The sequence below is a fragment of the Trifolium pratense genome, linkage group LG3 (genome assembly GCF_020283565.1).
Source record: "Trifolium pratense cultivar HEN17-A07 linkage group LG3, ARS_RC_1.1, whole genome shotgun sequence".
Lineage (NCBI taxonomy): Eukaryota > Viridiplantae > Streptophyta > Magnoliopsida > Fabales > Fabaceae > Trifolium > Trifolium pratense.
The window spans coordinates 3,393,603-3,416,807 of NC_060061.1; the positions used below are offsets into that span (position 1 = coordinate 3,393,603).

Genomic DNA, 23,205 nt, shown 5'->3' on the forward strand with positions numbered 1-23,205 from the left:
AATGACATTATAAGAATGCATCCTATAACTGAGGATAAATTAAATATAATTTTTTTGAGTGCAAGATCGCACAAAAACAGAAATCATGTAAATATCGACCTAGAAATTGAACCTAGTTTTTGCGTATACATTTGTCACTCATGTAAATATCGACCTAGAAATTGAACTTTTTTTTTGCGTATACATTTATCACGATACACATAGGGAATATAGAAAGTTTCGTAGCACTCCGACAAGACGACACCTCAATTTATTTTGATTTTTCAACCAAAACGTGAAAAATCACAAATTTGTTCCAAATAAACAACCACTCACAAGTCAAATTCTATGTACACACTTCACAAACATTTGTTTTTTTTGTTTATAAAGAAGTTTATGATCGAACCTACGACCTATAATATACTATAAAAAAATTTCACTATTAAACTAAATCTAAGGATTTTTATACAAATAAATTCAGAAACATTATAGACAACCTAATCACGGTAACTAAGTCCAATACATGGAAAAAAATTATAGTTGATAAATGAATATTCTAATTATTTTTTATTTTTTTGACAGTTGTAGTAATTTTTATTTTATTTTGACTGTTATTTATTTTATTTTGAGACATTGACTGTTATTTTTTTTATTCTAATAGTTATAATTTTTTTTGACTGTTATTTCGTTTTTTTTTTTGGTAGAACTGTTAGTATTTCATATTTGACTGAAATCTCACGCTATTATTTGAAACGTGAATTTGAATTGGGATTTCCAACAATTTTTTTTCATAGTAGTACTATTATTTAACTTTTTATTTTTTCGTGACCAAATTTCATTTGGTTATTTTGTTGACCGGAAATTTTGCCCGCCACTCTGAAATTTACGAAACCCCACTTTCAAAACCCTACATCGCCGTTTCTTCTTTCTCTCTCCACTTCACTCCACTGCCACTTCCACTTTCTCTCTCTTTCCCTAATTTCACTTTCTCTCCGTTTCTCCACAAACGGAAGAGGCTTTCAATTTCATACCAATCGGTGGAGGAATGTCTTGGGAAGACGAGATCGTCATTCGTGATGTCACCAATGCCGGTCTTGTCGTCAGTGATCGTATTGGCCGTGAAGTTTCTTCTCAGCTCGACCTTGAAGAATCTCTAGAAGCTTCTAGATATGCTAGTCATCCTTATTCTACTCACCCTAGAGAGGTTTTCATTTTCACTCTCACGTTTTTCTAATTACTATTGTTCTTTAGATTCGGTTTTTGTAGTTTCATTCTCAATTTTGTGCTTATAAATATTGAATTAGTTAATGTTCAAGAATTCAAAATCTAAATTCATTTATTAATTGTCAGCTTAGGAGAGTGATAATTTGATAAATAAATACACTGATATTGTAATTCTAGGTTATAGGGTGTGTGGTTTTAGTATAATTAATAATTAGTGAGGTTGTGGTTAAGTTTTCCATCGTTTCTTCGACTAATTGCATTTTTGGTGTTGTTTCAGTGGCCTCCTTTAGTTGAGGTAGCGAATACTTGGGAGTTGCCTCCTGTTCTTATTGAAAGATACAATGCAGCTGGCGGAGAAGGGACTGCTTTTTGTGGAATATTTCCTGAAATACGTAGAGCATGGGCGTCCGTGGATAATTCTTTGTTTCTATGGCGTTTTGATAAGTGGTAAGTACTGCGATAATGAGTTTAAATTGGTTTAGTTAGTTTAAGGGCTGAGGCTGGATATTTCCCTTACAGACTCTTTTATTATGAGTTGCCTCCTATATCTTTTTGTTTGGCAGTTCAAGAAGCTTGTGTTTATTAGAGAACTCATTCTCCCCCTTTATTTATACCCTATTAATTATAATCCCCTTTGTTTCCTTTTATGTTTTCAATGGTCTTCATTTGTGACTATAGAACCCCATATACTGTTACAGAAATTCTTATTTGGGTGTTTCTTTGCTGGTCCTCTTTAACAGTTTGAGTAATTGTTGTATGATTTTTGTTGCGGAAATTTGACTAAGCATTTAATTTAGCAAAAAGGTTTACCCTAAAAAGAAAATACTATTTCTCTGAGTTCTGTTTTTTGATTGTATAACTTCTATTTCTGTTTTATAATTATTTTGGCTGTTTGATCATTAATATATATATAATTTGGTGAAGGAATGTTTTAGGTGGATAAAATTTGTTTTGGCCGTTATATTTCAGCAGAACCAATATTTTAAATGTGGTGTAGTACTTCTGATCTAACATTGCTGCTTCCTTAGGGATGGCCAGTGTCCCGAATATAGTGGGGAGGAACAAGCTATTTGTGCTGTTGGTCTTGCAAAATCAAAGCCTGGTGTTTTCGTTGAAGCTATCCAATATCTTTTAGTCTTAGCAACCCCTGTTGAGGTATTGGCCATTTATTTTTTAATCCTCTTCCAAGGACTTTTGTAATAAAATATTATGCTTCTGAAGTTGTTATGTATTACGAGGTAAATTGCTTATTTTGTACCCGAGCACCATCATTTGTGTTAGTTTGTATTGGGAACTAAAGTCTCACATTGGAAAAAAGATAAGACCCGAAAAAAGTTATAAAAAGTGGCACCCTTTACCTTACAAGCCCATTTTGTATGGACGGGTTAATCTCATTATAAAAATCTAATGCGGCATCATATCATATTGATTAAGGCCATCCACCATATTATCCATGCATCAAGCCCAATAGTGTTGGTTGGGCGAAAAACCTAAGTCTCGCATTGAAAATAGTTAAGGTCTGAAAATAATTTATGAAGAGTGGTATCCCTTACAAGCCGATTTTGTAAGGATGAGTTAGCCTCAATATAAAAGCCTAATAATTTGCCACTTCTGCTAACAAATAATTTTTCTGAATTGAGTATTGTTCCTTTCATTTGTTGAAGTGCTATATCTTCATGCTTCTTGAATCTAATAATTGAATGCTATCTGCAGTATTTTATGAAATTAAATGATGGTTGTTATAAAGTCACAAGAAAGTAAACTTGTGTTGCAGAAAACGTTACAATAGATAAGTGGGTAGTGGTTACACAAGACAAAATAAAATTAGAAATGTAACTGTCAGTGGAAAATTTGGTGTATTTCTTATAATGAAGATAGTGGAAATGTAGAATCTCGTCTCAGGTGGCTTGGACATGTATGAAGAAGATATGTAGAAACACCATAAGAGTATACAGATGTTGAATAGTCCAATAATTAGAGGTAGAGAGAGACTAATGAAATTTATAGACCTAAGCAGTAAGTGAGTTTTGAAGGTAAATACATGATAGGATTTTATGACGTCAATTGATTAATAGATAATCTATCAACCTCGTTTTTACGTGGTTCTCTTTCTGTAGTTGAATAGTACCTTGGTTGGACTTGGAATTAAGCAAAGATAGCTACTTTCCCTAAAGTTTTCCAATAACATTGATAAAGATTATAAGTAGATTGGTTTGTTTTCTCTCTGACTTATTCTTGCCCTCATTTTTGTTCCAGTCCATGGTATTGTGTTAGAAGGTTATATATTATGGCTCCATTATGGGGTCATCTGTACAAGATACTGATATCTGGTTCCTTTAGCTCATGCTAGTTAAGGTTACTATTTTCTTTTCAGGATTAACCAAATGAATAAATTTATTACCAAAGCAGGATAAATAGAAGGAAATAATTATAGGATTATGATAATTTCTCTAGAATATAAATGGAGTACATAAACTAATATTATCAAATTAACCAGGTCTTTAGGTCTTGTTTACACATATTAATACTAAGATTGGTATTCTAACAGCATACAGCATATCGGTATTCTTGTGTAGTTTAAAAAATAATTCTTTCCAAGATTTTAAATACTTTAGTGTGGTGATTTCTTTAGTTGTTCACTACATGCTATTAAGGTTTCCGTGATAACATGTTATAAGATCCTTGTATCCATCAATTAAATAGTTGAGCAACAAGATTTATATGAATAGTGCAGTATGTTCTTTTCAGACCTCCATGTTGGGGCAGTATTGTTTCTTACCCCATTCTTTTTATCAGTTAATTTTAGTTGGAGTGTGCTGCTCTGGAGGAGCAGATGGCTCAGATCCATTTGCAGAAGTTTCACTACAGCCATTGCCAGATTATACAATACCTTCTGATGGGGTTACGATGACATGTGTAGCATGTACCGATAAGGGCCGCATTTTCCTTGCTGGTCGTGATGGCCACATATATGAGCTTATTTATTCAACTGGCTCAGGATGGCAAAAGCGTTGCAGAAAAGTATGTGTCACTGCTGGTCTAGGAAGTGTAATTTCAAGGTACTTCGTGCTTTTTTAATCTATTATGGTATACTACTACTTACTGCACTACTCATTTTGACTTTTATAATCTTAAAATTGTTATGTTTATTCTGTAAATGATATCTACACACACACACACGCATATAGATATAGTCACCTCATTTTTCAGATAAATGTTCCTTTGCTAAGTCCTTTAGTAATTCGTCTTAGCTGTTATTTGCAGATGGGTCATACCAAATGTATTCAATTTTGGAACTGTTGACCCTGTTGTTGAAATGGTTTTTGATAACGAGAGACAGATATTATATGCACGGACTGAAGAGATGAAGCTTCAGGTTTATGTTCTTGGACCAATTGGTGACGGGCCATTAAAGAAAGTTGCTGAAGAAAGGAATCTTGTCAATCAGAGAGATGGACATCATGGAGGTAGACAATCAAGTGGTTCAAGAGTATCAAGTCGATCACCGAAGCCATCTATTGTTTGCATCTCACCCTTATCTACACTTGAATCCAAATGGCTACATCTTGTTGCTGTTTTATCAGATGGCAGAAGGATGTACCTATCCACCTCTCCTTCTAGTGGAAGCCTGAACGGATTCAACACCAACCATCATAAGCCTAGCTGTTTAAAAGTTGTGACAACAAGGCCCGCTCCTCCTTGGGGTGTTAGTGGCGGTCTCACCTTTGGAACCATGGCTCTTGCTGGTAGACCTCAAAATGAGGATCTCTCACTGAAAGTCGAGGCAGCCTATTATTCTGCTGGAACTCTTATCCTTTCTGATGCATCACCTCCAACTATTCCTTCACTCCTTGTTTTAAACAGGGATTCGAGCACACAGTCATCACCATCGGGTAATCTAGGGACAGGTACAAGGAGTTCCCGGGCATTACGGGAATCAGTATCTTCTTTACCAGTTGAAGGACGCATGCTTTCTGTCGCCGATGTTTTACCTTTACCAGATACTTCGGCTACGGTGCAGTCTCTTTATTCAGAAATTGAGTTTGGTGGTTATGAGAGTTCAATGGAATCATGTGAAAGGGCGTCTGGCAAACTGTGGGCAAGGGGAGATCTCTCAACCCAACATATATTGCCAAGGAGGAGGATTGTCATCTTCAGCACCATGGGCATGATGGAAATTGTTTTTAACAGGCCACTAGACATTTTAAGGCGGCTATTAGAGTCCAATTCTCCGAGATCAGTTTTAGAAGATTTCTTCAATCGTTTTGGTGCCGGTGAGGCAGCCGCCATGTGTTTAATGCTAGCTGCAAGGATAGTACATTCTGAAAACTTTATCAGCAATGTTATTGCTGAGAAAGCAGCTGAAGCTTTTGAGGATCCAAGACTTGTTGGCATGCCACAACTTGAAGGCAGTAATGCATTATCAAACACAAGAACTGCTGCCGGTGGATTTAGCATGGGCCAGGTTGTTCAGGAGGCTGAGCCTGTTTTTTCAGGTGCGCATGAAGGTCTCTGTTTGTGTTCATCTAGATTACTCTTTCCTCTATGGGAGCTACCTGTAATGGTTATAAAAGGAAGCTTAGGTGATTCAGGCACTTCATTTGAGAATGGGGTAGTTGTATGCAGACTATCCATTGGGGCTATGCAAGTCCTTGAACTCAAACTCCGATCTTTAGAGAGATTCTTAAGATCTAGAAGGAACCAGAGGAGGGGACTTTATGGCTGTGTAGCAGGTTTAGGAGATGTAAGTGGTTCCATTCTATATGGTAGTGGTTCTGCATTGGGAGCCGGTGACCGAAGTATGGTAAGAAACTTGTTTGGTGCATATTCGAGAAATATGGAGTCCAATGGTGGTGGAACTGCAAATAAAAGGCAAAGATTGCCGTATAGTCCTGCAGAATTAGCTGCCATGGAGGTGGGCCTATATTGCTAAATGTTCATAGTGCTGTTTTTTTTTTTTTAAAAAAAATTTAGTTCAGTTTCTTACCCCTGTTTGCTGTGCCACAGGTGAGGGCAATGGAGTGCATTAGACAGTTGCTCCTTAGATCTGGCGAAGCTCTATTTTTGCTTCAACTTCTCTCACAGCATCATGTCACTCGTTTGATTCAGGGATTTGATGCTAACCTTCAACAGGCCTTAGTTCAGTTAACATTTCAACAATTAGTTTGTTCTGATGAGGGCGACCGTCTTGCTACAAGGCTTATATCTGCTCTGATGGAGGTAAACACTGTTTAGCCAATCCGTGAAAAATTTTATCTACACAAGTTTTCATATCCATGGAAATTTTTTCTTGAATTAACTTTCAAAACTTATATGGTAATAAGTTTTCTTTCCATATTGCATTGCTCCAGTATTACACTGGTACAGATGGCAGGGGAACTGTAGATGACATTAGTAAGAGATTAAGAGAGGGTTGTCCGAGCTACTATAAGGAGTCTGATTACAAATTCTTCTTAGCCGTGGAAGCCCTGGAGAGAGCTGCTGTAACTATTGATGATGAGGAAAAGGAGACTCTTGCACGGGAGGCATTGAATTCCTTAAGCAAAGTTCCAGAGTCTGCAGACTTACGTACTGTTTGCAAACGTTTTGAGGATTTAAGGTATACATATTTCTTTCCTAGCCTTTTCCCATTTCCATGTTACGTATCGTATCATTTGTTTTCATAGCCTATGATTAGCATGCCTTCAATCTGAACGTCAAATACACTTTCTGATTGCAGGTTTTATGAAGCTGTAGTGTGCTTACCTCTTCAGAAGGCACAGGCTATCGACCCTGCAGGTGATGCTTATAATGATGAAATTGATGCAACAGTCAGAGAACAAGCACTTGCTCAGCGTGAACAGTGTTATGAGATAATTATCAGTGCTTTGCGGTCTCTTAAAGGTGACACCTTGCGGAAGGAATTTGGCTCTCCCATTAGATCTGCTTCCCAATCTGCACTTGATCCAGCCTCTCGGAAAACGTATATAAGCCAAATCGTTCAGCTGGGTGTCCAATCACCTGACAGAATTTTCCATGAGTATCTTTACCAAGCTATGATCGATTTAGGTCTTGAGAATGAATTGTTAGAGTATGGAGGCCCTGACCTGTTGTCATTTTTACAAAGTGCTGGTCGTAAACCCATACATGAGGTTACTTATTTATCCTTTTCTCTCTAATAATTTGTTAATGGCCTAATGTTCACTTGGTCAAAAGTACAAATAGTGTGATTTTGAATTAGTAGTTTTGCATGCAGAAACTACAGACTATCCATACTTTTCATTACATTTCTTAGAAAATTGCATCTTGCTAATTATCTTCATGATCATTTGTTCTCCCTATCTGCTAGGTTCGTGCTGTGACTGCAACAACTTCTCCAATGGGCCAATCGGGAGCACCTATGTCGCCTAATCAAGTCAAGTACTATGAACTTTTGGCACGTTATTATGTCTTGAAGCGGCAACATATGCTTGCTGCTCATGCATTGCTAAGATTAGCTGGAAGGCCTTCTACTGATGGAATACCTACTCTTGAGCAGAGGTCAATCAGTTCCTCCATTTCCTTGTCATTTCTTTTGTATTTCTATGGAAGCTTTTCTAAATAGATTGTTGCGTAATTGCTGCAAACCTCATAGAGATAGATCACATTAGTGAATACTGTCACCATAGTTGGATCTCATCTTTTGAATGTGAATTCACAGTTTATGATGTCAAGCTGAACCTTTTGTCAGATATGAATGACATCATGTTTAAAACTGTTTAAGATCCCACATTGGCCAAGGTATATGGTCAAAATACTCCTTATAATGGGTATGGCCATTCTCCAATCCTCCCCCCTTGAGTTAGCTTTAGCGGATGAGTTAGACCTAGCATGTTCTTATTTATAATAAAAAATGGATGAATATCTTAAAATACATTTCATTTCCTAAAGAAAAAGAAAACCTTGAAGTCTGTTATTTCAAGCAAAGAAATCTTATGCCAAGCAGGGTTGAATCTGGAGTTTTTTTGCCACTTATATTAGACGTATTTATGTGCTGTTGTTTTATCAATACTCATGAAAACTGACACTTGATCTAACCATATATAACGTTCCTGAATCCACATGTACTTTTAGTTTTCAAATAAGCACTGCTTATTATGTGTTTTGGATGACATAAATTCATTAATTTGTATAAGTCTGTACCTGTTCTAGTGCAAGATTCTGCATTTTACATGTATTTCATAGATTCCCCTTTTCCACATAAGACCTCTACGTGGTTCTCTAGAATTTCAGATTGCCCAAATAGTTTTGCTTGCATTGACATCTTATAGTGTTTTGTTTTGTAAAATTTAGGTGTCAATACCTAAGCAATGGAGTTTTACAAGCAAAGAATGCAAATAATAGTGATGGGTTGGTTGGTTCTACTCAGAGTTCCAGTGACACTGGATTACTAGATATGCTTGAAGGGAAGCTTGCTGTTCTCCGGTTTCAGATAAAAATCAAAGAGGAACTAGAGGCTATGGCTTCCAGTTCTGAGGTTTTACACAGCACATCCAATTCTGTTGAAAATGGTTTAGTCCCTGAAACCAGTTCAACTGTTGATGCCAATTTTGCAAATGCAGCACGAGAGAAAGCCAACGAGCTATCATCAGATTTGAAGAGCATAACGCAATTATATAATGAATATGCTGTTCCCTTTAAGCTCTGGGAGGTACTTCTTTCTCTTTCTGGCTGTGTGTGTAAATTTGTGCAGCTTCAGATATTTCTCTTCTGGCTGTTGACATAGTTTGGTAATGAACAGTTAGGTGTCCTTTAAAGTCTTTTGAGTTTTGGCATCTAGAATTATTCTGAGCTATTTACTTCCATGTGTTGTTTATTTGAGGGAAAGGATGAACTGTTTGGTTAATTTTTTAAGAGAGAAAAATAGGAATTTGCGGTCATCGTACTCATAATAAATTAGCAGCTCTATCCTTTTGTTTCTCTCCTGTCAAATCATTTACTTTTTTTTGTGTGACATGATTTACCTTTTCTTTCTTTTCAAACCAAATGAAGCATTCTGGATTGTGTTTGTAGACTTCTATCTGCCACTGTTCTGCTTGGTTGTTCTTGGTTATGTATTATTCTTGTTGATAACATTGTCATTACAAAGTGAAATTCTGAAACTTATCCAATCTCGTGTCAACAGTTTTTCATTTCGTATTTTTCTTTCAGACATGCCTGGAGATGCTGTACTTTGCCAATTATTCTGCTGATAGTGACCGTAGCATTGTCAGAGAGACATGGGCTAGACTTTTAGATCAAGCTATTTCAAGAGGCGGCATTGCTGAAGCTTGCTCAGTGCTAAAGAGAGTTGGGCCCCGTCTCTATCCGGGTGATGGAACTGTTTTACAGCTTGACATTATTTGTCTTCACCTGGAGAAGGCTGGACTGGTGTGTTTTCTCCATCTTGTTGACAATTTATAGTCTGTAAATGCTTCTTTATAGTTCTTATATCTCCCCTGTGCTCTCTAGAATACCTTTCAGTTTTTGGCAGGCCGGGTTCGAGAGAATTATAATTCTCTTAACTTAGATATGAATTCATGTTTTTTGTAGGAGAGGTTAAATTCCGGGGTTGAATCTGTTGGAGATGAAGATGTTGCGAGAGCCCTTGTTTCTGCTTGTAAGGGTGCAGCAGAACCTGTATTGAACGCATATGATCAATTGTTATCAAATGGAGCAATTTTGCCATCCCCAAATCTTAGATTGCGGATGCTGAGATCAGTTCTAGTGGTACTTCGTGAGTGGGCTATGTCCATATATTCACACAGGATGGGAACAGGTGCCCCTGGGTCTTCCCTACTACTAGGCGGAGGATTCTCATTGGAACGTACAGTTGCTAGCCAAGGAATTCGGGACAAGATCACAAGTGTGGCAAACAGGTTAACTTCTTTAAATTTCATAGATTCACATTATTAATGTTGCGCTTTTGACATTTTTATATGCATCATTTTTACCAACAAAAAATATTAGTTTTGTCGGCCGATTCCTTGTTCTCAATGCTAACATTATATTGGGAATTAGCGGAGTTTTTAACTGTGCAAGTCCTGCTTACTCTGAATTTTTTTTATTTTTTTTTTAATCTCATTTTTTTTTATCACAAAACTCTCGCTTTGTTTTATATTTTCAAAGTATGTACAATTACAAATAACACCCAAAACAAGTGTTTTGGTATTCCTTTGTTTAGGTCTCAAGTGTGCCGAAGTTTTGTCCTGATTGACATTTATTTACAGGTACATGACTGAAGTACGGAGGTTAGCACTTCCACAGAGCCAAACAGAAGCGGTTTACCGAGGCTTTAAAGAGCTTGAAGAGTCGCTCATAAGTCCTCATTCATTCAATCGATTTTGATCTTTGTTGCAATGTAATATGTTGTATCAATTGTTCTTGTCAAATCAAATAATAATAATTTTTAAATAAGTTTCTAATGTTCTATATTGGAGGTGATCATCTTTTGCTTTCCTTTTTACCCCCTTCTTTCAAAATCAGTCTTTGTGTAATCAATTAAGATCATATCATATCTTGGGGTATATATTTTCCAGCCATTTCAGTAAGCCTCATTTCTACTGGTGTGAGAATTTATTTCACAGTCCAAAGCATTGTATCAAATCAAATAGTTAAATATGTATATGTCTCTTTACTCTTTATTCTTCAATTTTGAAAAAATGTTTCAACTTTTAATAGTTTCCGTCTTTCAGCGTACAACAACAAAATGGAGTTCCTATTGTTAATTTTTGTGATAGTTCTAACGATAATGATCTGTATGGGCAACTTCATTTTCCAACAAGTATTTGTGGCAAAAAATAAATAAATATAATAATTAAAGTAAATTATACTATTTCAAAATAAGTTGACTTAGACTGTGTTCATGAACTCCTTTTACTTGAGGCAAATACTAACAGTTGACTTGACCCTGATCGATGTAATTTTTTGGAATTTATTCATATAATAATCTTTCTTATAACGATTACTTGAATTATATTTTGGAATTGATGATTTAAATTCTATTTTAGTGAAACTATGTGTAGTTAGATGTGATTTAATGAAGAGTAATGAGAATACGCCCTGAAATATATAGATTTTAGGTTGTTTATGTCTGTTTCCTAAGAAGACACTTGGTTGAAAAATCATTCTGCAATCAATAGGTACTTGGTTTGAGACTTAACACTGAGAAAAGTCCTTCGGAGATTTAAGTTCTTTATTTTATGAGAAAATATAAGGGCATATGAGACTTTTAATGTATTATTATGATGAGATTAACGAGACAAATCATTCGCATTTTTATTTGGGTTAAATAAATTACAAGTCCCAAAATATTATCAAGTCTTGTCGTTTATGTGTCAAAAATAAAAAACAAATGTTACTAGTATTTCCAGCATGCCCGTTAATTTGCCATCAACGTACCGTCAGTTTCACTTCCCTAAAAAAATTGGCGTCCAAAAAAATAAAATTGGAGATGCGGGGTATCGAACCCCGTACCTCTCGCATGCAAAGCGAGCGCTCTACCATGTGAGCTACATCCCCATGTGATATTTTTTTGTTTGCAAGATGTATAACATATATTTAGTTTACTCTTTTACATTAAAGGATGAACTGAAATATCACGTTCACTTGCAAGAAGAGTCACTTTTACTTTTTAAATTGGAAACAAAAAATAATAATTTAAATAAGTAAATAACAATAAAATTGGAAACAAAATCATATAAATGAAGAGATTAAAGACCATACATGAACGTATAGTTATTTTAAAATGAGAATCAATCAGAATTTGTGAGTACTTTAAATAAAAATAGTATAAAATCATCGTATATTTTAAACTCTTAAAATAATATAGTACAATTGAATGAAGAAGGAAAATACATAAAAAAGTTTTGATGTTTCCTTTACCTATATAAAACCTATTTGTATCTATTTAGTATCAATTGTATCTATTTAGTATCAATCTGCTAGTTTCTTTGACACATGCTAGTTTTTTTTTTTTTTTTTATCTTACTCGATCTTTCTTTCCCTTTGATTCCAATAGTTCGACTTATCCAAAAAGATTTTTTTATATGGCAAAATTATAAAGTTACATAAAATCATGTCCCTTTAATGTGGATTCTCTTTTAATTCTTAATTTAAATCAGTTATTCATCTATCATCAAATAATGTGAATTAGTTACATGCAGTGGTCATCAGATATATGATAAACTATCTAGTCCTTAGTAACTCAAAGGATTTTGAGTAATGGCAAAATGATGAGCACAACCATAAGTTGGGATGAGATGAAACAAAGTGAAAAGACTATATAGTAAATTTATGGAGCAAATGAATATGTAAATTATTTACATGCATAATATTGTCTTCTTTCAATCCACAACAAACAAAGACACATATAGTAGTGGTACACATATCCACAAGTCATCTACTTCTTCTAGGTTAGTGAAAAATTATTTTATAAACAATCAACTAACTAAGTACATAAAAACATCAATTAATCTAAGTTCATTAATTAATTGAAGTTAAATGTAACTGTTAAATATCAAGAATCAAGAATTTACACAAACAAAAAGTCACACAAAATTATAGTATATATTTCCAAAAATAGCATTGTACATAAAATCTACTTGACCATATAAATAAATAGGGTCTTGCTAACGAGTGCCCCCGGGGCACTCTTTAAGTATTCTATTTAAAGAAATTTTTGATTAAAAAAGTTAAACACTACAATTTTCAATGCGTTGACTTTACGCATTCCGATAAAAATTCTATAAAAAACTTACTATTTAAGGGCTTAAAGAGTGCCCGGGGCACTATTTAGCATTTGCCAAATAAATAATCATAATAATATGACCTAACTGTCCCCAAACAGAGGACAATATTGTAATTGTCCCTCAGTTGCAAGATTCAACTTTCAACCTTAAGCTTGAGCTGGTTGGTATTGGACCTACTAGTAGAAATTTGAAAGAAAATTTATGGTCATCACTCAGTCAAAAATTACGTTCTTATAATATTATTATTATTAAAAATTATTATTAATTATATCATATTATTACAAAGTAAAATAAAAAACAATTAGGTTTCAATTTGAATTTTTGTTCTGAATTTTCAATTCCTTTGAATTTTATCAGATCTGAATATCAAAATTTTTCCCAATTGAGTCGCTTTCCACGTCAGTCATTATCCCCTCCAAAAGAAATTTTCGAACTTTCGATTTCTTATGCGAAAATAAGAACCCAAAATGTTTCGTTTAGAGCAAGAAAAAATCCGAAAACGATTTTAATTCTTTTTATCAAATTTTTTATTTTTATACTTTTCAACAATCAACAACTGTTTCTCACCTTCACGGCGGCTGTTGCCATGGCCGACGCTCTGTCGTCTATTCCGGCAGCCGTTCTTCGTAACCTTGCTGATAAGCTCTATGAGAAACGTAAAAATGCTGCTCTTGAGGTTTATCCTTTGCCCCTTTTTTGTTTTTTCAATTTGGGGTTTATCAATTATGATTAAATTTTTATTTTTTTATTTTGATGATTTTATTTTTTTGTGTGTAGATTGAGAATATAGTGAAGCAATTAACTGCTAATGGAGATCATGATAAAATTAAGGCTGTTATCAATTTGTTGACTAATGAATTTATTAATTCACCACAAGCTAATCATCGGAAGGTATAATTTTTAATTTTTGAAAAAATGTTGATTTCATTTTAATTTGTTCAATACATTGATCATGTTATATAGGGTTGATGATTATGTTTTAATTTTTTATTTTTATTTTTGAATGAAGGGAGGATTGATAGGATTAGCTGCTGCAACTGTTGGGTTGACTTCTGAAGCATCTCAGCATCTTGAGGTTAGGGATTGTTAATTAATTTTGATTTTGTTTAACTGTTGGTAATATCTTAAGGGATGGAATTGAAATATTTTGAATTTCGGTAACTTATATCGTATCTAATTCTAGCAATTTAGTCTCATGGAATGATTTATTGCAAATGTGCATTAGTAATAGTGTTATCCTTCACTTTGGGTCCGTTTGGATTAACTTAATTTTGAGCTTATGAAAAGTAGCTTATGCAAATAAATAAGCTTTTATGTCAATTCATAAGTTCTAACTAACGGAAATTGTATTTTTATAAGCTGTTTTTTCATAAACTACCTTTCACAAAATTATAATAATACATAAAAACTTATTTATTTGCATAAGCTAAAAAATAAGCCAATCCAAACAGGACCTTTGTTGTTGAGCTTATTTTGATATAATGTTTGTACCTGGCAGAGTATTGTGCTCCCTGTGCTAGAGTCTTTCTCTGATCAAGAAAGCAGAGTTCGTTATTATGCCTGTGAAGCACTATATAACATAGCTAAGGTGAGAGTTTGATTGTGTGGATATGTGTTCAGATTTAATCCGATCATCTACTAATGGCCAATTTTTGTCAGGTTGTGAGAGGGGACTTTATTCTATACTTCAACAACATTTTTGATGCCTTATGCAAGCTTTCCGCGGACTCTGATGGAAATGTACAAAGTGCTGCTCACCTATTAGATCGGCTTGTGAAGGTATAAGTTTTTACAGGACTCCATTAAAGCCTCTGTGTGGCTATACATGTTTGCAGATCTCATGTGTATGCTTATTCGGGATTTATTTTACAATATAAGTTCAGTTGTTGTTTCCTTCAGATTAACTGATGATACACATTTCTCTATTGAAACAGGATATTGTGACTGAAAGTGATCAGTTCAGGTACCCCATACTCTCACGTCTATATTATTAGTTGTCTGTATCTAGTGTTCTTTGTTTTCAAAAGAACTGTAGGTACAGAATCTCTTATGTGCAACTTTTGAACAGAGCTTCAATAGTCGAGAGGCGTAAACACCATGAGGTGTGAAGCTATCTCGTACTAAATGGAACAACTTTCACTTTTCATTTCCAAAATGAGATAATCAAAGTCAACTTTTACTTTCTATTCCAATTTAATCTGCCTTATTTCCGTCTTTTTTCCTTCTCTGATCTTTAGTATCGAAGAATTTATACCACTGTTGAAGGAGCGCATGAATGTATTGAATCCATATGTCCGCCAGTTTTTGGTAGGATGGATTACTGTATTGGACAGTGTCCCAGATATTGATATGCTGGGTTTCCTTCCTGATTTTCTTGATGGTGAGCGCATTGTTTGAAGAATGGTCCTTTTAGTTTTCTACATTTTATATAAAGTAGATGTCAACTGCCTAATTGCATGTGAACTTCTCAGGATTGTTTAACATGTTAAGTGATTCGAGTCATGAAATACGTCAACAGGCTGATTCAGCTCTTTCAGAGTTTCTTCAAGAAATTAAGAATTCACCAGTAAGACTCCTGCTAATATTTCCCCTTTTGATTGATTTTGTCACTTTTCAGTGTCAATTTCTTACGTTTTTGTCATTATCCCCTTTTTTTGTTCATTTGTCATTCTCTGACTCAAGCAGTGCTACTCTTGAAGTCTGTAGATTATGGTCGAATGGCTCAAATACTGGTACAGAGGGCAGGTTCTCCAGATGAATTTACGAGGCTAACAGCTATCACATGGGTAACTGTCACTTCAATCCTTTGACTCAATTGACAAGTATTTACTGTTACCATACTGTATGCTCAGGCTTGGAATTTTCTCAAACCAATACTTCTTTTATATTAAGAGGAAAAATGCTTCTGATTTGTTTCATTTGTATTTTATATAACTTTATGTCTGTGCCTCATTTTAACAGATAAATGAGTTTGTCAAACTTGGTGGAGACCAGCTTGTTCCATATTATGCAGACATTCTTGGAGCCATTTTGCCCTGTATATCAGATAAAGAAGAGAAAATCAGAGTTGTAGGTTCACTTGAGATTCTCTTGTTTTATTTTGTTTCTCTTTCTATTTTTCTCTTGTTTTAACCACTTGTCAATTAAATTGCTTCCTTCCATGTAAAACAAAAATTTGAAGTTATCTCTGGCATATGTTTAAGGTTGCTCGTGAAACCAATGACGAGCTACGTGCTATTAAGGCTGATCCAGCTGAAGCATTTGATGTTGGAGCTATTCTCTCCATTGCCAGGAGGTATAGTTTTATATCCCGGGAAAAGATGCTAGGTTTTATTTTGTGATGAATGCAATTGAAATATTATAGATTTGTGAAGTATCTTGGTAACCTTAGAAACTATTTGGAAGTTATTATGAGGATCTTTTTTTGTATATCCAATTCTATTTTGCACTGACTATACTGTCAAATGATTTCGGGTTGGTTTGGCTGATCAGGCAAATATCTAGTGAATGGGAGGCTACTCGAATTGAAGCTTTGCACTGGATATCAACCCTTGTAAATGAATATCGCACCGAGGTGACTAGATTTTTTTTTAATCCAGCCCTTGTTTTGGCAATGTTTGAAGTCCCTGTACATCTGTGAATTTATCTACTTTCTTCATATCCCCATCAGGGTCTATGTAACTACAGCTCAGTTGCAAGACCCATTTGCTTATGCTCTACATGTCATAAGTACTTTGGGAGTATGAGGTCTCTAATTGAGGAATGTTGCTTGACTGTAATAACCAGCAAAATGCTATTCTGCTACTTTTTTATCTTGTCCTACTAGCTCTTCCTAAATACCCAACAAGATGCGGCAGCATGATTTTCTTTCTTGTATTCCAGGATTTAGGAATCTAACTATTTTTTACCTAGTTTAAATTTAGTACGGAGTACCACTTTTTCTAATCAGGGCCATTTAGATATAATTATGGTAGGTGATGATGTTGTTCTACTGCATGTTTTTTGCAGTTTTGTACATTTTCTCACCATTTGTATGCCTTATACTTATGGTTGAATGATATAATATATTTGCTGATTAAAAAAAAAGAAGATATAATTATGGTATTTCATGGCTCTTCAATCAAATAATACACATTTATCTACCAATATTTCATGTCATTCTATTCCTTTTTCTGCAGAATTTCTTCTTTTATTAATGTGATTCCTTCTTTAAGTAATTATTATTTCTCATTACCTGAAATGCTCGTTAAAGCTTTTCTGTATCTTGTTTATGTCAATGAGAGATTTTGGTGCTCATTCAATTTTATTTTTCATGTCTGAAACAGGTTTTGCAATATCTGAACGACATATTCGACACCCTGCTCAAGGCACTTTCAGATCCATCTGATGAGGTAGCCTTCTATCCTGATACTATTTTTGTAATAGATTTGTTTCATCAAATCATTCATTTATAAAATATTTTTTCAAACATGCTTTTAATTGTATGTTTATCTTGTCCTATAAATAAGTGTTAAATTTCTGATAGTTAGGGGATTATTAGTTAAAGTCCCCCAATTATAAAAGCATATATAGGAGAAGTAAGGACGGGCTAGTGGTACAACGGTTGAAGCTATAGTTAAATAGTCATAATTGAGAGAATAATTCTGGATATTGGTAAATATTATAATTAGGAGAGAATAGTTGTGAAGAAATATATATTATTAAATATACTCCTATTTCTATGTACATGTCTTTTAAAGTTGTTTTGCACAAACCAAGAAATAGCTTTGATTAATAAGTAAATTTCAAATATACTCTTAGGGTGCGTTTGATCTGCTAAAAAATAAGGGGTTGGACAGGACAACTCTGTTGTACTGTGTTTGATTTTAAAATTGTTCCTGTACTGGACAAATTGGGGGCCAAGGGACAGGACAAAACTTGAAATTCTTGTCCCTCACAGAACCATGGGACAACTTTTTGTCCTCAGCACAAGTTGTCTAAAATACCAAAATAACATTTTATCCACCAAACATCGTACAACACAAAGTTTGTTCAATACCTTAAACATTTGTGCTGTTATGTCTTGTACTCCTGCACTGTTCTGTCCACTATTTATATTTTGCAGATCAAACGGACCCTTACTTTTCATTGGCCTACTCTCCCTTTTACATTTTTTCTTCATTAGCATTGATGTAAAATAATTGATAAGGTAAGTGTGTAATTTGCAAAAAAGTAGGTAATGTAATATTGAAAATATGAAAACGACGGATAAATAGCAACACATTTTTCCTAAAAAAGAGGAACGCGGGAAATATTAATTAGGAAAGAATCATTCAGATTATGGAATTATTGGACCAAACTATATATATATAAGTTACTGTTTTCATGATTTTTAGCTTATGACATTGAAGTCCCGATGGATCCCCCTGGCAGAAATTGCTTTTATTAAAAATAATTAGGCAATTGTTGAAAATGCTAAACGCTGCCTGATTTGCTTGGCATGAATGTGGATTAGCCAACACAAAGCAATGTAATTGATTGTTGTCTATGTAAGTTTTATGCATCAAGCTTATGTTGTGGCATCCAGTAGGGTAACTGACTGGTACCAGAGGAGTAGAGTACAGTAGAGTTTGGATATATGATGTTTTCACCGGTTAAATTTTGTCTTACTTTTGGGTAATATCAGATGATATTCAAATAGATTACATCGGTTTTTTTGGACTCATTTTGGCTCACTGGTTTCTTTTAATTTTTCTATTTAGGATGATTTTCATGCTCCTGTATCTCTCTCTCTCTCTCTCTCTCTCTCTCTCTCTCAATTTCCTTTTTTTTCTCTGGAAAAGGTGGATTATAGTTTTAAATTTAGTAGAAGGTCTTTGTGTGGATATCTTGTATATGCCCTTTTAACTCTTGACTGCAACTTGAATAAATGATATTTTAAAGTCTCTACTATCATTATTTGCAATATTATTTAATCTGAGCAAATAAAATATCCACTTGAATTGTCTGTAATAGGTTGTTCTTCTAGTTCTTCAAGTTCATGCGTGCATCGCGAAGGATCCTCAGCACTTTCGTCAGCTTGTTGTTTTCCTGATGCACAATTTCCGGACAGACAATTCACTTTTAGAGAAGTAAGCTGCTTTCCTAAAATATGGTTCTAATTAGTGATTTCCACCTCTATTTTTAAGTTTTAACTCTGTATAATATTCTAGGCGTGGTGCTTTAATAATCCGCCGGCTCTGTGTGCTTTTGGATGCTGAGAGAGTCTATCGTGAACTTTCTACAATACTAGAAGGGGAATCTGATTTGGATTTTGCATCAATTATGGTTCAGGTAGATCATGTTTTTTCAAAGTTAAATAAAAAGCTACAATACACTTCTGATCTGTAGCCTCTCATCCCCAAAACAAAATATTAATTAAAAAATAGCTGCACAAAACTTGTGCATGATATATCTATTTGCTTTCATTTATCGGCAACTATAAAATTGGTTTCATTTGTCCTGTCAATCCCTAGCTAGATAACTTGTTCCGCTTGAACTTATGGCAGCCCTATGGAGCCTGCAAAGAGCTGGCCCTATACTATTGTTGAAAAATGGATATTGTTGCACGGCACCTAATATTGCTGACTTAATGTTTCTAACATTAGTATGTACAATTATTATTATTATTTTCATAAATGTTCCCGGGTAGGCTTCATTAAATGATCTATTTCAATTATAGAAGAATATTGTACCAAATATAGAGTTGATTTCTGGTTTGATATCATTTTAACCAGCTGTTATTCCTTCAGATTCGGTGAAATAAATCAATTTGAAACCCGATATTTGAAAGGCAAAGTGATATTAAGCTTAATCTTCCTAAAAATAATTTTTGCTTTAAAATTGGTTCTGAAAGGCAAAGTTATTCCTTCCTTCACACTTTTTATACCCTTTGTTGTTTGTATTATTAATTTCTTGTTTCTTGTGATTTTATTAATTAATGTCCTCTCATGTAAATATCTGAGAGAAATTGGCAATATTGATTTACTTTAAAATTGGTTCTGAAAATAAGTATTAGTAGAGCCAGTGATCCAACAGGGAGTCGAAGAGTTTTAAGGAACTGCTGAGAAGTCGATAACTGGTGTATAACTAACCTAGATGATGTCACGGTCAACAGTTTTGATTTATTATGTTCAAAATAAATGCATTCTTTGAACATACGCATTGTTTTCCTGAGTCTGACCTTTAGCCAATCTAATAATGTAGCAAAGTGGTGTATATCTGCTTTTGATTTTTTTCCCTTTTCAAAAAAATTGCAGGCTTTGAATTTGATCTTACTTACATCATCAGAACTATCTGAGATTAGAGTTCTTTTGAAGCAATCATTGGTAAATCCTGCCGGAAAGGATTTATTTGTTTCTTTGTATGCCTCATGGTGTCATTCTCCAATGGCGATTATCAGTCTTTGCTTCTTAGCTCAGGTATGTATCTATAACTTGGTTTTGATTGCAACAAGAAAAATCAAGTCTTGTGACTCTTGTCCCACTAGGTGGGTTGGCTTCGTTTTGACTATTAGTTTGAATTTTATTTTCTCTTGCAAATGTGCATGACATGACATACTCACACATGTACTTCTTGAACAATGCATATTTGTGTTTTTGGCTTCATTTGGATTATGTTGCATAGTTCTTGGTTAATGTAAATTCTCTTCCTTGACAGACTTACCAACATGCGAGTACTGTGATTCAATCTCTGGTAGAGGAGGATATTAATGTCAAATTTTTAGTACAACTGGACAAATTGATTCGTTTGCTAGAAACTCCAGTCTTCGCTTATCTAAGATTGCAGGTGATTTATTGTAACGTCCACACAGCTTTCAGTGTTATTGAGTATCCGGATAGTACATGAATACTCTAATATTTGTAATAGAATATATTTTATATTTAGTTACACAAGGTACCCTTAGTGTAAAGGTGTTAGTTTTGTGTTTATAATGATTAGGACTGAGATCTGCAATCCGTATTCCTTATTCCATCATTTAACTTGCCTCATAACAGATAGTAATGTGCTTGGATGAAACCTAGTAATTAAAGCTCATGATAAGATAATATGGCGTCATTTGATTGTTTATAGCTGTTGTTCATTGATTCTGGGAACTTAACATGTGATCTATAGTTGGGTTTTTGTTTCTTCTTTCTTTGTTTATTTGTTTGTCATGTTAACCTAAATGGTTAATTTAATTTTGCAGCTTCTGGAGCCTGGAAGATATACATGGTTATTTAAAGCACTGTATGGCCTTCTGATGTTGCTTCCTCAGGTAAGTGCTACTTGATTTTTGTTGTTACTTAGAAAAGGTATTGAGGTGTCTGTGTTCTTGTATTAGTATACTTGTGTTCTTTGAAGCATAGACTCATCTCTTTGAGGTGACAGACACACTTTCAACCCGTTCGTATTAAAAAAAATTATTGGACTGGTCACGTGCAAAACACTCAAGTTAAATGATATACTGTATTCCATACATGTATATACTATATACTGTATATTATATATGGAGGCCATATCAAATGAAAACACGAGAGGTGCTAACCCTTTTATGTTCTCCACACTCACACACTATATTAGTTGAAACACTTGCCTTATATTAGTTGAACACTATATTACTGTTGTGCATCACTGCATAAGCTATTTATCACATGATTCATATCTCTACAAATTTTGGCTTCAAATTCTTCATTGATGATAGACATGGTTTTCTGTTTGTATTAACTCTTCATTTTATACCACTTATGCAGCAAAGTGCCGCCTTCAAGATACTAAAAACTCGTTTGAAAGCCGTGCCATCGTATTCTTTCAATGGTGAACAATTGAAGAAAACATCCTCTGGGAACCCCTATCAATTTCTCCAACACATGTCTGGTGGATCTCACACAGCAGAGGATGGCGACGTAGCTGTGGACAGTGGGAACTCACACAATGGAATCAATTTTGTTGCAAGGCTAAATCAGTTTCAGCAAATGCAGCAACAGCATCGCGAACATTTTAGAGCACAGGCACAGACACGCAAAAATTCCACCTCAGTAGCAAAGGTTACTGTGTTAAATATCTTTTTAAATTGACTTATTTGAGCTTATCTAATGGCATATACACTTGGGAGAGTTTATGGAAGTTTACTTCCATAAATTTCCCCAAACAACTTATAGCTGATACACACACATTTATATGATAAGCACTTAACCTGTTCATCAAAATAGAGTCTTAAACTTTAGAGATTAGGCTAAGTTGTAGTGTACTTAACAAGCCACATTCTACTATTTAAGTCATAAGCTGTTCATATATGCAGGAGGAGGAGGTACAAAGGCAAGAAGAAGAAACAAAGAGACCTCATTTGAATGAGCTTAATGCTCCAAGATCATTCAAGAGAGCTAGCTAAATGTTATTGAATCAGTATTATTATGCACTGATCCAATCCCTGTGTATGTGTAGAACTTTGAATGGGATAGGGTATTGATTTGTAAAATTGTTGTAAATCATAATAGCAGATCCTTTTATTCTACTGCTACTTATCATCATCATCATCATCATCATCATAGAAGAAAGTTGGGATGGTGAAAAATGGATTTTGGAATGAAGATAAAACTTGGGCTTTGCTGGGCCGGGCCAGGCTATTCTTTTGATCTTGTAAACTTGATAGATACTCACATGGTTCTGTTGTTTTTGTTGAAAACCGTGTGGGACAGAGGGGATACTTCATTTTAGAAAAGAAGTTGTTCATTGTTTAGTACTTGTTTTTCATGTGGCTTTATGCATACAATTACATACTATATAATAATCATATGATATAGAAATTAGATGCTTGCTTAATGCTTAGTGTCTAAGTTGGCGTATTACAAGACGCGTGATTTTGTATTTTGTTGTAAACTTGTGATTACTTGAAGTTGTAAACACATTTTTTTCCTGCATTTGTTTTTCCATTAATAGTTTAATACTATAGTAGAAGATCACTATCATAAGTGAGTTTTGACTTATAAGCTTGTTTGGTAACTTTGAAAATACCTCAATTAAATCAAAATACTTGTTGAAAAGGAGTTGATGAATAATTTATTTAGAAGTATCTTATGACAAATGTATTTGTATAAGTTTTAACTAAATTTTATATGATAAGTGCTAACTTTCATATCAAAACTTTTGCTCTTTTTTCCATTAATAGTTTTAACTATATTTTTTTTCTTTTCTCTTTTTTCTTTTCAATTTTCATCTTTGCTTTTTCTATTAACTCAGGTATAGGGAGGAAGCACTT

General features: G+C 34.3%; 2 protein-coding genes and 1 non-coding gene across 3 annotated transcripts; 2 read left to right on the forward strand and 1 right to left on the reverse strand.

Moving 5' to 3' along the window:
* The first annotated feature begins 728 nt into the window (after positions 1 to 728).
* On the forward strand, positions 729 to 10,844 carry LOC123914378 (nuclear pore complex protein NUP155). Its single transcript, XM_045965504.1, has 13 exons — positions 729 to 1,183; positions 1,481 to 1,650; positions 2,232 to 2,358; positions 4,000 to 4,262; positions 4,468 to 6,118; positions 6,211 to 6,423; positions 6,555 to 6,802; positions 6,923 to 7,334; positions 7,532 to 7,722; positions 8,515 to 8,872; positions 9,373 to 9,591; positions 9,754 to 10,079; positions 10,431 to 10,844. The coding sequence occupies exons 1-13, from the start codon at positions 1,025 to 1,027 to the stop codon at positions 10,546 to 10,548; spliced, it is 4,455 nt and encodes a 1,484-aa protein (XP_045821460.1). The 5' UTR covers positions 729 to 1,024; the 3' UTR covers positions 10,549 to 10,844.
* Positions 10,845 to 11,648: 804 nt separating this feature from the next.
* TRNAA-UGC lies at positions 11,649 to 11,721 on the reverse strand. Its single transcript has one exon. It is a non-coding gene; the product is annotated as a tRNA-Ala (tRNA).
* A 1,481-nt stretch (positions 11,722 to 13,202) lies between these two features.
* LOC123914379 (protein VAC14 homolog) lies at positions 13,203 to 22,867 on the forward strand. Its single transcript, XM_045965505.1, has 20 exons — positions 13,203 to 13,626; positions 13,728 to 13,841; positions 13,960 to 14,025; positions 14,449 to 14,538; positions 14,610 to 14,729; positions 14,885 to 14,913; positions 15,188 to 15,330; positions 15,422 to 15,516; positions 15,650 to 15,736; positions 15,912 to 16,019; positions 16,154 to 16,245; positions 16,443 to 16,524; positions 17,276 to 17,341; positions 18,945 to 19,060; positions 19,142 to 19,262; positions 20,228 to 20,389; positions 20,628 to 20,756; positions 21,157 to 21,225; positions 21,701 to 21,994; positions 22,249 to 22,867. Exons 1-20 carry the CDS (start codon positions 13,537 to 13,539, stop codon positions 22,336 to 22,338), a joined length of 2,163 nt encoding a protein of 720 aa, XP_045821461.1. The 5' UTR covers positions 13,203 to 13,536; the 3' UTR covers positions 22,339 to 22,867.
* The last annotated feature ends 338 nt before the right edge of the window (positions 22,868 to 23,205 follow it).

What these genes read in the sequence shown, in the direction of transcription:
- LOC123914378 (XM_045965504.1), top strand. Translation starts at nt 1,025, where the DNA reads ATGTCTTGGGAAGACGAGATCGTCATTCGTGATGTCACCAATGCCGGT. An exon ending in CTAGGAAGTGTAATTTCAAG is followed by an intron (nt 4,263 to 4,467) that starts GTACTTCGTGCT and finishes TGTTATTTGCAG; the next exon opens with ATGGGTCATACCAAATGTAT. An exon ending in AAACGTTTTGAGGATTTAAG is followed by an intron (nt 6,803 to 6,922) that starts GTATACATATTT and finishes TTCTGATTGCAG; the next exon opens with GTTTTATGAAGCTGTAGTGT.
- LOC123914379 (XM_045965505.1), top strand. Translation starts at nt 13,537, where the DNA reads ATGGCCGACGCTCTGTCGTCTATTCCGGCAGCCGTTCTTCGTAACCTT. An exon ending in GGCTAACAGCTATCACATGG is followed by an intron (nt 15,737 to 15,911) that starts GTAACTGTCACT and finishes TCATTTTAACAG; the next exon opens with ATAAATGAGTTTGTCAAACT. An exon ending in GACAATTCACTTTTAGAGAA is followed by an intron (nt 19,061 to 19,141) that starts GTAAGCTGCTTT and finishes ATAATATTCTAG; the next exon opens with GCGTGGTGCTTTAATAATCC.